Source organism: Panthera tigris, chromosome C1 (genome assembly GCF_018350195.1).
Source record: "Panthera tigris isolate Pti1 chromosome C1, P.tigris_Pti1_mat1.1, whole genome shotgun sequence".
In the NCBI taxonomy this organism is placed as follows: domain Eukaryota; kingdom Metazoa; phylum Chordata; class Mammalia; order Carnivora; family Felidae; genus Panthera; species Panthera tigris.
The window spans coordinates 185,110,665-185,122,885 of record NC_056667.1 but is presented as its reverse complement, the minus strand read 5'-3'; the positions used below and the strand labels follow the sequence as shown (position 1 = coordinate 185,122,885).

At 46.2% G+C, this 12,221-nt stretch overlaps 1 protein-coding gene across 1 annotated transcript in view; it reads right to left on the bottom strand.

Annotated features, from left to right (window-relative positions):
* Positions 1–12,221, bottom strand: part of LOC102967431 (aldehyde oxidase 2) — a 92,388-nt gene that overhangs the window by 47,630 nt on the left and 32,537 nt on the right. The window contains exons 12-19 of the mRNA XM_015541013.2: positions 10,645–10,738; positions 8,533–8,642; positions 6,752–6,936; positions 5,903–6,077; positions 4,287–4,379; positions 2,972–3,141; positions 2,250–2,364; positions 565–687 (exon numbers count right to left, since the gene is read on the bottom strand). Coding sequence (XP_015396499.2) covers positions 565–687; positions 2,250–2,364; positions 2,972–3,141; positions 4,287–4,379; positions 5,903–6,077; positions 6,752–6,936; positions 8,533–8,642; positions 10,645–10,738 — 1,065 coding nt within the window. The remainder of the gene's footprint in view (positions 1–564; positions 688–2,249; positions 2,365–2,971; positions 3,142–4,286; positions 4,380–5,902; positions 6,078–6,751; positions 6,937–8,532; positions 8,643–10,644; positions 10,739–12,221) is intronic.

The following is a 12,221-nucleotide window of genomic DNA, read 5'->3' as shown; positions in this document are numbered from 1 at the left end:
GTGGTCATGTAGTCACTTGGGATAAAGTCTACATTTCCCAGCTCCCCTTGAGGTGTGGTATCTGACTAGGTGCTAACCAGTGAGATTATGGGAAGTGTCCTTAAAGGGATGGGATATGCCCTTCTCCATCACCTCATTCTCTTTGCTGTCTGGAATGTGAACTTAATAGCCAAAGCTTCAGCAGCCATTGTGGAGCAAAGTGTGACCTAGAGGGTAGAAACCATGCTTGAAGCAGTGACTAGATAGAAGGATCCAAGATCCCTGACACATAGAACCCTACATAAGCCCTGGACTGATCTTTTCTAGACTTTGTGAATGTGAAAGAGAAAGAAACTACAATTCTTCATTTGTTTCTCCACCCCACCCCACCCCACCCCACATCTGTCATTTCTTAGAGCCAAAGCTAATTTCAATTCATACAAATAATATCTTCCAGAGGAAGCTGATCTTTCCAGGGCAAGCCAGTGGCAAGAAAAAATTAGAATTAGTCTTGCATTAAGAAATTTACAAGGGTGCTTTTGATTCTACAACTTTACAGGAAAGAAACCAGCCAGCACTGCTTACATTGATGGTGAAGATTATGGGCTCCAGATCTTTGTAGGTGATCTTTATCTTTTCAATTGCTCTCTTTGCCTGTACATCTGTCTCTGCAACCACAGCACAGATGATCTGGCCCACGCAAAGCACCTGCGGAAAGTACATGCATGAAGCAGGTAGAAAAATATCAGTAGGAATAGTCTTACTTCACCCTTATCAGTGGCTGGTATCTTTGTTATTATTGTTTGTCAATAAGGCCACATTGGAGGTCACATTCAACAACATGTGCTTGGCTTAAAATGTTTTAATTAAAAAAATAATTTAAAGAATACAGATGATTCCGTTGACCATTTTACTCAATGAATGTAAGCTCCAGAGTGGATGTGAGATTGGTTGTGACCTGAATGTGCTGTGTCCTCTGTCAAGCTTGGGTCACATGTATCATATTTATGGTATCATTTATCATTTTAAAATTTAAAGATAAGGAAATTGTTACTTGTACAATATCATCCCTGTTATGAGCTGCACTGTGTCCCCTCCTTCTTCCCAAATTCAAATGTTGAAGTCTTAATGTCCAGTGTGACTGTATTTGGAGATAGGGCCTTCAGTGGGGTAATTAAGATTAAATGAGGTCATAAGGGTGGAGCTCTAATCCAATATGACTGTGTCCTTATAAAAAGAGGAAGAGATACCAGGGAGGCTCATCCTCAGACAAAAGTCATGAGAGGACACAGTGAGGAGACAGCCACCTGCAAACCAGGAAGAGAGGCCTCAGGAGAAACCAAAACCTTGATCTTGGGTGATAGGCCACCAGAATTGTGAGAAAATGAATTTCTGCTTTTTCAAAAGTGGCCCAGGTTGTGGTATTTTGTGATGGCAGCCTGAGCAGATGATATAGCTCTTAAATAACAACTGACCTCTTCATCTGGAGTTCAACCAAAAGAACAGTGAGCCATTTCATGGCTGGAGGAGAAACAGTCTGTGTGACTCATTGAGAAGTGACAATAATAGCTAACACCTACTGAAAGCCTTCATGTGCCAAACACCGTTGTAAGCATTTTACGTGCATTAACTCTTTTAGATCCCACAACACCATGGGATTGGTGCAGTGGTTGTTCCCATTTTCCAGGTAATGATACCCAAAGGCACATGGCTAGTGAGTGGTAGAGATGGAACATGAACCAAATTAGCCTGGCTCCAAAAGCAAGTATTCAGTGAATGTTTGTAGAATTGAATTAAAATGTCAAAGGTGGGAAAAGCAACTTTATTACAAATGGAATGTGTAAAAGTAAGTGAGGGGTGGGGTGGGGGTGTGTCTGCATGGGGTTGGTTTAGGAAAGGAGAGAGTTCAATACAGAAAACAGGGAGTGGCTGTATTTTTTGCACTCTCCTTTTTAGGTCTTTCTAGCATATTCTATCCTGATACAGGTCAGTTCCTACATTTATTCTTTAGACGAGGGTAAATTGACTCAAGAGCACACAGTGGGAAAACTAGAACTTGTTTTTCTGTATGTTTATTATTTCCCTTTTACTGTGTAATTTCCTGACTCCAGAAGATTTAAGTCTGTCTGAATAAAGATGTTAGGTGTAGAGAGAAGCTGGAAGAATCGGCACTTCTGTCCCGCAATGTGGGGGGCGGGATTGAAAACCAGCTGGAGGTGGTACCTTTGTGATTATCTGCACAAAGTCATCTGAGAAAGCATGCTCTGTACCTCATCTACAGCCAACAATTTGTCATCCTCGGCACCATTGGTGCCTGGAATGTCCTCAGCTTTTATCACATCAACCACTCCAGGTAGTTCAAGGGCCTCAGACAAATCAATTGATCTGAAAAAAGAGAAATATTTAAGAAGTAGAAATCAGCAAGCTTTGAGGGCCCCAGACCTGAGGAAAGGATAGAACATGGTTGAAAATAAAAAATATATAACAACTGTCCAGCATAGGTCCCAACCAATAAAAGCTAACCTGCCATATGGTCCAGAAGGCTGCCTGTTGGGTCAGGGGTAACACTTTAACTATAGGAGAGGACCTGGGGGAGGGGCTGTGTGGCTGTGGCAAGGGACATTCTTAGGAAGCTTAGGACAGTAGGCATTAGACCTTCAGAAATGCAGTATTTCAGGGTTTTACCAACAGCTGAGTATCAGCCCTACTCAGAATTACTCCTTTGAGCCATGACTGAGGCTACAGCAGGGAGATGAGGTGTAATGAGGTTAGAAGAGAAGCAAGGAGCCCATAACTGCTATTTTTGTTCTCTCTTTCATAATGGTCATTTCCAGATACCCTCTCTTCCTCCTGCTGGGGATGGTGCTCTTTTCTTTCTTCTTTCAATTTTAGGTTCTTTGGGTTTAGGACATGGCATAACAGGTACATTCCTCAGAGGGAATCCACAGGTGTGCTTTTAAAAGTTTTTTTTGAAAGCTTTCCATTTACTTACATGATTTTTGCATGGGCTTTTGTACTGGTCACCAAAACCATGAAAAGTTCTCTATCCACCATAGGGATGTCATCACAAAATATGGCTTCACCTGTAGCATGTTTAAGACCTGACAGGTGCATGATGGGGCGTCCAACTGGATCTTGGAGGGACTGGTGAGAATCCACACTCTGCAGAGGGAGACAAGAGTTGCCCTGGACAATTCAAATCTTCACAAGTGGCCTGGCTGATTACCAACACTCTTGATTCAGGATTGAGAAATCAGTCACCCTCAGACTACAAACACTGGAGTGGGTCAGATGATAAGTGCAAAAATTCAATGATGTCACTAGACTGGGGAATTGTCCTGTCAGTTATGTAGCAATGCCAACTTTTTGGCAGAACTGTGAAGTAGGTGAAAGGGCATCCTAGCCTCTCCTTTTGGCATTTTCTTTTCCCAAGTTGTGCCCCTGTACTGCTTTCTTCTGGAATTCAGAGGTTCTCCTTGTCCAGCTTTCTTACCTTTTCCATGACCAAACTGTTTACATAGAAAGTGATCAAGATGATGAAGTCTAAAGTGATATAATTCCAGAGGGTGGGGGACCAAAATCTAAGCTAAAAGCTTGAGTGTCAACTTGAGTAGTGCCTGGGGCAGGGGAGAGGGGAGGGGAGCAAATGGCAATGGAGTCCACCCAGATCTAGACCACAGTGCCTTGGTTGCCCCTATAAGTGGCTCAAAAACATCACTGGGAGGATAAGAAGTTGAAGAAAGTGTTTATTTTGGAATTCTTTTCAGGGAAGCTCTGGGGTGTGTGTGTGTGTGTGTGTGTGTGTGTGTGTGTGTGTGTGTTACGTGTGGAGATGGGGTAGGAGAGGGGCTTTGTGCTAACAGATAATAATAGATACTTTCTAAATTGTCCTTCAAGAAGGGTGGGTTCAGGTACTGGCAAGGTCCTTGTTTTGCTGACTGGAGATGAGATATTTGCAACCAGGGCTGGAGGCTGAAACTTGCTACCCTCTTATGCAGTCCTTCCCCCACACCTGGCTTGGGTGCTCTTCAAACAAATGCCCAAAGAACATGCATTCCAGGATACTATCAATGATTAGTCAGATGGTCAAACCATTCCAGGCTGGTTCAGCCTTGAGTGTGTGTCATGGTAGCTCAGGCCCGATCTTAGATCCAGCGTCTCCCTGACTTGGCCTAAACAAAGGGCAATGTGCCAGCCCAAACTAGAAAGTCAGAACTATGAATCACAACTCTGAAGTGCTTGCTTTGTTCACATAACTATAGCTTATCTCTTAGTTTCTAGGTTCCTGTTAAATTATACTCACTGACCTGGTACCTTTGGACTCCCCGGGGTCCTGTGACGGGGAAATCTTCTAGAGCACTTAGGAATCGGTCTGAAATTTCAGGATAATGATGACTGTCCTGAAAGACCATTCAAAACAATAAAGATAAACCAATTAGTCTATGATTAAACTGGGCTTTGGCTTGTGTGAAAATGACTTGGTTGAGGTATTCAAGAAACTGCAAGGCCAGGGTATCCTGGAAGACCAAAATCTACATCATCTCCCCAGGGTCTCCTTTTTTATGAAGGTGTCTTGCCCTCCCTCCCTTTCCACATACTGAGGAACTGGATGGACTGGTTTGAATCTGATCCCCTAGCCACCCAGAGGAGGGAGAGGCCTGTCAGTGAGCTGGGTAAAGGCAGGACAAGCTGGAACACTGGGGGACAGAGACGCCATCCCAGAATGAGCTGGAGTTCACTGTACACAAAAGAGCCCACATCCTGCTTGTTTTTCTCAGCAACTCAGCAGTTCATCAGTAAAATTGAGAAGGCTCTCTGGGTGTCTGAAACATACCAAGTGTCTTGATTATGAAATTAAATGGCAGTGATTATTACCCTGGTGAATGTGGTTGGTGAGGGTCTATGTCCACGTAATGAAAATTGAACACTTGAGGTGACTTGAGGAGTGTTGGGGTAGGGTGTGGTTTGAAACAGGGGGTACGAGGTAGGGTGAGGGTTATAATCCTGGTCTGGGAAGGAAATAGAGAGCGAGAGAAAGAGAATGTTTTGCCTTGCCTAACTTATTCCAGAAGTATACAAACAAAACAATCTAGAAAGAAGCCACTTAAATATTTGCATACAAATAAAATTTTAGTATGTTTTGAAAAATAAAATTTTATTTTGCATTTTATGTTGAATATTAAATTTTAGAATAGGCAAACCTAATCTGCCATGAAGCAGATGAGTGGTTGCCTGGGGGCAGGGGTGGGAGGCCAAAAGGTACTTTTTGGGGTGATGAAAATGCCTTATACCTTGTTTGAGGTGGTGGCTACATGGGTTTACACATTTGTTAAAACTCATTGAGTATAAATAGGTGCATTTTATTATATGTAATTATATTTCAGTAAAGTTGATTTTATTATTTTTTAAATTGTTTATTTATTTTGAGAGGGATTGAGAGAGAGAGAAAGAGAGAGAGTACAAGCAGGGGAAGGGGCAGAGAAGGGGGAGACAGAGAATCCCAAGCAAGCTCCGCACCTTCAGCACAGAGCCCAATGTGGGACTTGATCTCACAAACTGTGAGATCATGGCCTGAGCCAAAATCAAGAGTCAGACGCTTAACCCACTGAGTCACCCAGGTGCCCCCAGTAAAGTGGATTTTAAAAGAAAAAGAAATCGCACACTGGAGGCAGGGGCACTGTAACGTTTCATTGCTCAGGGCATGTAGTGAACATCTGTGAACTGAAGACAGTGTGGTATCCTGAGCCTCATGTGGTAGCCCTTCAGGGCTGAATCCCTGAAGGAAGGAGGGCTAGGAACTGACAAGGCCTGACTCAGAACAGGTGACAGGTCATGCACAGGCTGCCCACAAGACAGTTTGTGAAAGTAGTGGAAAAGCTGGGAGCTATGGCTGCAAGGGGCACATAAAAGCCAGAACACTTACAGACACTTTTACAAGCTTCTTCAGTTCCTGCAGAACTTCTAGGTAGAATTTGAAGAAGAAGCTGACCACCAAAGTCCTCTTGAATTCCACTCTTCCCCCTGGAGCCCAGCCTGGGAGGGAGACCTCTTCCAGAAGCAGCCTGCAAGCTTCCTCCAGCATTTGCTCATTCCAGGGCCTGGTGGGGTTGGAGGTGGGAAAGGGACAAGTCAAAGGGCAGTCTCGATCACACGGCATGTGCCAGCTACTGGATAATAACAATTTAGAGAACCTGGAGTCTCCTTTTATGAGTTGGAAGGGAACTCAGAAATCATCTAACCAAGCCCTTTAGGAAAATCGAGGCCTGGGAAGCTGCACCAAGTGGCCTGAGGGTCATGGCAGGGTGAGGATGGGCCCTGTTTCATTGCAACATGAACCAAGCATGTTCAAGGGCCAGAACATGCTGGAACCAGACATTACACAAACAGATCATGAGGGCCAATTCCATTATGAACCGGACTGGCCTCTACTGAGGAAGAAACAAAAGGTCCCCGCACAGCAGCGGCACTAGGTACACTTGGACCCTGCCTGGTGTGGGTCTGCAGGAGTGCTGATGTGCACATGAGAACTGGGGCAGAGCACAGTCATGGGTCATTGTTGTCGTGGCCTTCCCCCAAGGAGCAGCCCCTAATTAGTCAAAGTCAAGTGAGGTTTGCTTTATTAGCAAAATTGCAGAAAGAACAAGCAGTGATTCTATATATAGGAGTTCACATCTTCCCAGGGCATTAACAACCCTTGCCAGAGCCAAACTTCTACTTGTTCTTTGCTTTTGATGTCAAGTTTCACCTTTGGGGTGCAGGGTTCATTGCTTACCTCCCTATGAGCTGCTGGCAGGATTTATGTGCACCAATTGTGGCTTCCCCAACCCCTCCATAGGAGAGGCTCAGCTCCTTGATGGTGTCTGTGGCTTCTTCGAGAATGACTCTCATGCCAGCACTCACATCAGCCAACGCATTTTGCTGGCACTGAGCCTGTCGGAAGGCTGACACAAATTCCCACTGTGGACACAAGAACCACTTGGGGTTACTTGACATGTCAAAAGTGAGAGCATGGTTCCTGCTTCTTGGTGCCACTAATTAATCACTTAGACTCCATCTAACGGGGCACAAAAGACACTTGGCACAATTAGAGGACAAGTTGGCTGGCTTCTCATTCATAGTGAGAATGGAATCCATCCCCAATGTCCAATGCCCTTAAGGAACAGGGATCGCTGTGCACTTTTCCTGAGGCCAGGATACCTGGATCATTTCCAGGTGCTCTTATTTCTAGGTGCTCTTGCCTCTAGTCTTCAGATGCCTCTGTCCTCATGAGGATGCAGGAACCCTCCCAGCACAGGCATTTTTAACATTCATTTATTTTTGAGAGACAGAGAGAGACAGAGCACAGGTTGGGGAGGGACAGAGAGAGAAGGAGACAGAATCTGAAGCAGGCTCCAGGCTCTGAGCTGTCAGCACAGAGCCTGATGCAGGGCTCGAACTCACAAACTGTGAGATCTTGACCTGAGCTGAAGTTGGAAGCTTTAACTGAGCCACCCAGGCACCCCAACACAGGTGCTTTTAAATGTGATTTGCTTGATGTGCGAAAGAGACCCACTACATTTTTGGTTTGTAGAAATGACTGCGTTTCCACTTTGCAAAGGTCATAAAAGAGTTGAATAGAACTTTGACAGTGCACTAGGGAATCTTGTATCAGGAATGAGAGTCAGGAGGGTAATGGCTGCCCCACTGGGGTCTTTGGCACCGTGACCTGCTGATGTTGCAACATGAGGTTAATGGCGAAGGCCTGTGCCTCAAGTGTGTTTCCATCTGTGCATCCACCAAGGGTGCTGTGTTTGTGCCTGCCTGCTTTTCCGTCTTGGGCCTTCCCCGATGCACTTTGGATTAGAACACATTTCAAAGTTTCCATTCCAAAGGAAAAATAAATGAAGATCATACACGCTGAAACATGACTTAACATGAGACCTCCCACATAACTAAGCTAACTCCTGGCTTTTCACCATTGTGTGTGTGTGTGTGTGTGTGTGTGTGTGTGTTGAATTGCCTCTCTCTGGGGAGACCATCCTCTTGGATTCGGGTATGGTTTTGGGGAGAGACACGGAGCATTGAGTGAAGACAGAGGCCCCACTCAAAAGCCAGCTGGGTGGCCACATCAATCCCAGACATCCTGTGTTAGCAAACATCTGGAGGTCCTCTTGTTCCTGTGAGCTGTTGGGGTTAGCTAGAGTGGGAAGAGGGGAGACCCTGTTCCAGCTTCCACCTCTTTGTGGGTCAGGCAGAGAAGCTCATCAACAGCCAGAGAGCTTTAATTTCCGCCTCCCAGAGTCGATCTGTAGACATAAAGGGGTGTGGAAGCACAACCACATGCCCTCAGCAGGCCCCACCCCACAGCTGAAACAACAACCCCAAATCACAGCCCAGAGCTGCTTGCCCGAGGGTGTCTGAGGGCCTTGGTGCTAGGCCAGTCCACAGTGGACAGGAAACAGATTTTCAGGACAGTCATTTTCCTTCCATCTGTTTTCAGATTTCTGAAGATGACTGCTCTCTGTCATGAAATGGGAAAAACAAACTCTTAAAAGCAACCAGCAGAATTCTTACCTTTTGAGAGTGCGGGATGTACACAGATTCCAAAATTTCCTCTGGCTTAAGGTCTGCACTTGCCAACCCGGCAAGAAAATGGTCATTTAGAGGGATCTGCCGTGTACCTTCTGTCGAAGAAAATGACATTTCTGCACAGTTGCAGTGAGGAATGCCGGATTATTCTGTACTCTTAAATGTCAGCAGCAAGGAGGAAAAGGTCACCTCCCTCTGCACAGAGTGATGCAGTCCAGGGCTCCCCCACTCCCCTGCACAGACAGGACTGGCAGGGCCAGTATGACATTTTCTCGTCTCTGCATACGTGCTATGTGAACAGGGTCTCCTGCCACCTCCAAGGCCTGTCATGCCTGCACCATTTCATCTTCAGGCAGAAGCTGGTTAACTAAATCTAACTCATTCACTACTGTGATCAAGGTAAGGGCAAGTGGAGACAGAGTTTATTTACACTATTAACAGAGCTCAAGTCATTGCATTTCTTTTTGTTCTTGCTGCTGCTGTTGGCATCTAAACTGGAGACCTACATCTTTCAAACAAAGTGAGCAATTCACAAACCCTCCGTTTGGCCCAGTGTTATAATTTAGTGGTCAGAGCAGGGCCCTCCGGTTTTAAACAGTGGTTTGCGGCTCCGCAGCAGGTGCCATGAGGAGATCAAACTACAGCCCAGTGAATCTGAGATGGATTCTGTTCGTGGCAAAAGAGGCAAGATGCTGATTGGAACGTAGGGGTAGTTGAGAAGGAAGCAGGAGAACCCCAGAAGGAGTCCCTGCTGACCTTTGCTGGCCTGCCCTGCTGCTAGGTCAGTGAGCTCATCTACCAGCACCAGAGAAACACTGCACTCAGGGTGGAGGTGGCTTTGGCAGAGCTGGAAAAGCACAGACCTTAAGCCAAAGGTAACCACCAACCCCCAGTAGAAGAACACTACTGCTAATGTAGTAGAAGGCCCTGCATGCAGGCCAGGCTATCCTTGCTATCCAGATGCCCCAGATTCTTGGCTTCTTCTTTTCTGGTGTTTGGGGGTCAGGTTGGGGTCACATTCAACCACAGGCGGGGAAGACTCAGGAAAATGGCTGACCAGGCCAGGCCAGGCCAGGGTGAGGCCTTTCCTCTCCTCCCTCCTGGGCGGGCCCCATGCAAAGCTGAATAAGGGTGTGTGAGCTTTTCCTCTGCACAAAGGCTCTCCCAGCACTTCCCACCAGTTAGGGATGAGATCGTATTATGGCCAATAAACCCCTTGGGAGGGTTACATTGCCTGTGATATAATTCCTGGTTGGATACACCCCTGAAGTTCATGTGGGGAGCAGATTGTGATTGCTTCCCTGCACCCTAGTGCCTGGGTCCGGTCCACCCATAGGAGGGGTAAATGACTGGCTGGCCAAGTGGGAGGGACAGAAGGAGTGTATATTTGATGGGTTGTGGGTGAAGGACCAGGAGAAGTGATGGGAGGTAGAGCCAGAGGCCCTGGAGAGGCAGCCTGATACAGATGATGGTTCCCATCCTGTGCCTGTCTCTACAAGTGACAGCTGGGTGGTTGGTTGGACTAGTCATGCTGTGTATAAGATGTCCAATACAGCCTGGCATACAGTTAGTGCCCAGTAAAGGGGTACGTCAGCATTCTTGGAGCAGTGGAGGCAGGGAGAGAGCTGAGTGTTTCCAGGGAGACAAGGGTAGTGTTGCATGGAGCAGCCCCAGGGAATGATCCTTTCAGCCAGCATGTAAAATTCATCATTGTCTTCCTTCTGTCCCTAGAGGGCCCATGGTGTTTGTTGTGTGTCTTCCCCAGACTTGTGGCTTCTCACACAGCAACTGAGGGGAGTAGGAATGAAGGAGAGTAGACAACAGTCCTCAGACAGCAGCAGACAGCCTTCACCTCAGCCTCTGCACACCACCCCTGGCTGTCACACGGCTATGGTGGGGTGAATGTTGTGTGTACATGGGCAGTGGTGCCAGAAGGAAGCACTAGCCACTCCCTTGTATCGGTGTGCCTTCCTCTAGGAGCCTGAGCTTCCCATGGTGGATTAAGAGCCAGAGATCAGCACTCTGACTTATACCAATTCCTTAAAAAGAAAGACAAAAAATCTTAGGTGCAATCTAGAATGTTCTGGGGTAGCTTACCTTCTGATATCAGATTGAGGGTAGCATTGCCCACAACCAAAATTGGATTCAGATCCGAATAGCAATGTCGGCTTATAACATGTCCCCCTAAGGACTAAAAAGAAAGAGTTATTGCCTTGGTCATTCTATTCCTCAGATCCTAGGCCCCACAGGCACCTGCTTAAGGTCCTCTTGTAGTGAAAGTGTCACAAGGGATCTTGGTCCTCTTGGTAGAGAGACTCCATTCAGACGGTCTGGAAGGAACCTCTCACCCACTACTTTGGATGGGACAGGAACTGATAGTAACCAACACTCACACAGCATTTGGTATGTTCTGCTTCTTTACACACATTTACTTACTTTTTTTTAACCCAGTGAGACTGATGCCATTGTCTCCATTTTTCAGCTGAAGATACTCAGCACAGAGAAATGATGAAATTTGACCATGGTGTCCCAGCTAGGAAGGGGCAGGACTGGGATTCCAACCTAAACAGTGGGTCTCCATGGCCCATTCTGAACCACCCCCTACTCAGCCTTGGCCACAGCACAGATGGCTGTGGTATCAGCTACAAAGATGCCGTCCTGCCTTGGGTACACAGGACCTCAGCCACATCTAACTCTGCCCCTGAAATGGCCAGACTTCATGCAGGTGTGTTGGGGTTCTGGGCATCTGAGAGACAGTTGCCCCTTCTTAGATCTGGTTGAGCCTATAACATCTCAGAACTTGGGAGGAAAATGGCCATTCAACCTAATACTCTCTTCCCCACATAGTGATGGAATCTACAGTGACCACCTTGGTTGCTGAGGGCTGGGCTGGAACATGGGTGAAGACAGGGAATCCCTGATTCTCTATCAACAGCTTGATTTTAAAGTTCTTGTTTCCACTGAGCTGAATTCTGTCTCCCTGGACTTTCCCCTATCAGTCATACTTCTACCTCTACCCTTTGTGGTTATATCAAATAAATCACATCTGTCTTCATGAGTCTATAAGTATTTGAAGGCAGGGGGTCTGGGTGGCTTAGTCAGTTAAGCATCAGACTCTTGATTTCAGCTCAGGTCACGATCTCATGGTTTGTGAGTTTGAGCCCTTCATTAGGCTCCATACTGACAGAGAGGAGCCTACTTGGGATTCTCTCTCTCCCTCTCTCTCTGCCTTTGAATAAACTTAAAAAAATATTTGAAGGCAGCTCTCATGGTCTCTCTGACTGTCCCAACCCTCACCATTCCTCTTTCTGATGTGGTTTCCAAGCCCTTACTCTCCTGCCATGATCTCCTTGCCAGGCTGCAAGGTGTCAGAGTTCTTAACAGGAGGAGAGAACATTTTGGAATCATTTGAAGAGCTTTTTCAAGGAACTGTCTCTTCCCCTGATTCCTCATATGCCAAGGATCTCTAACACACCATTTGGGGTATGTAGCAGAGGGAGCATGCATATTTTGAAAACCTATGTCTCTTTTGCTTTCTTCTGAGGTCAAAACCAGCCAGACTTCAAAGTGTGCCTCCCAAATCTGTACATTATTTTCTAGCTGTGGTCGTAACAGTATGGAGTAGAGAAAGCTACCCTCTTTATTTTAGGTATTATACTTCTGTTAATACAGCC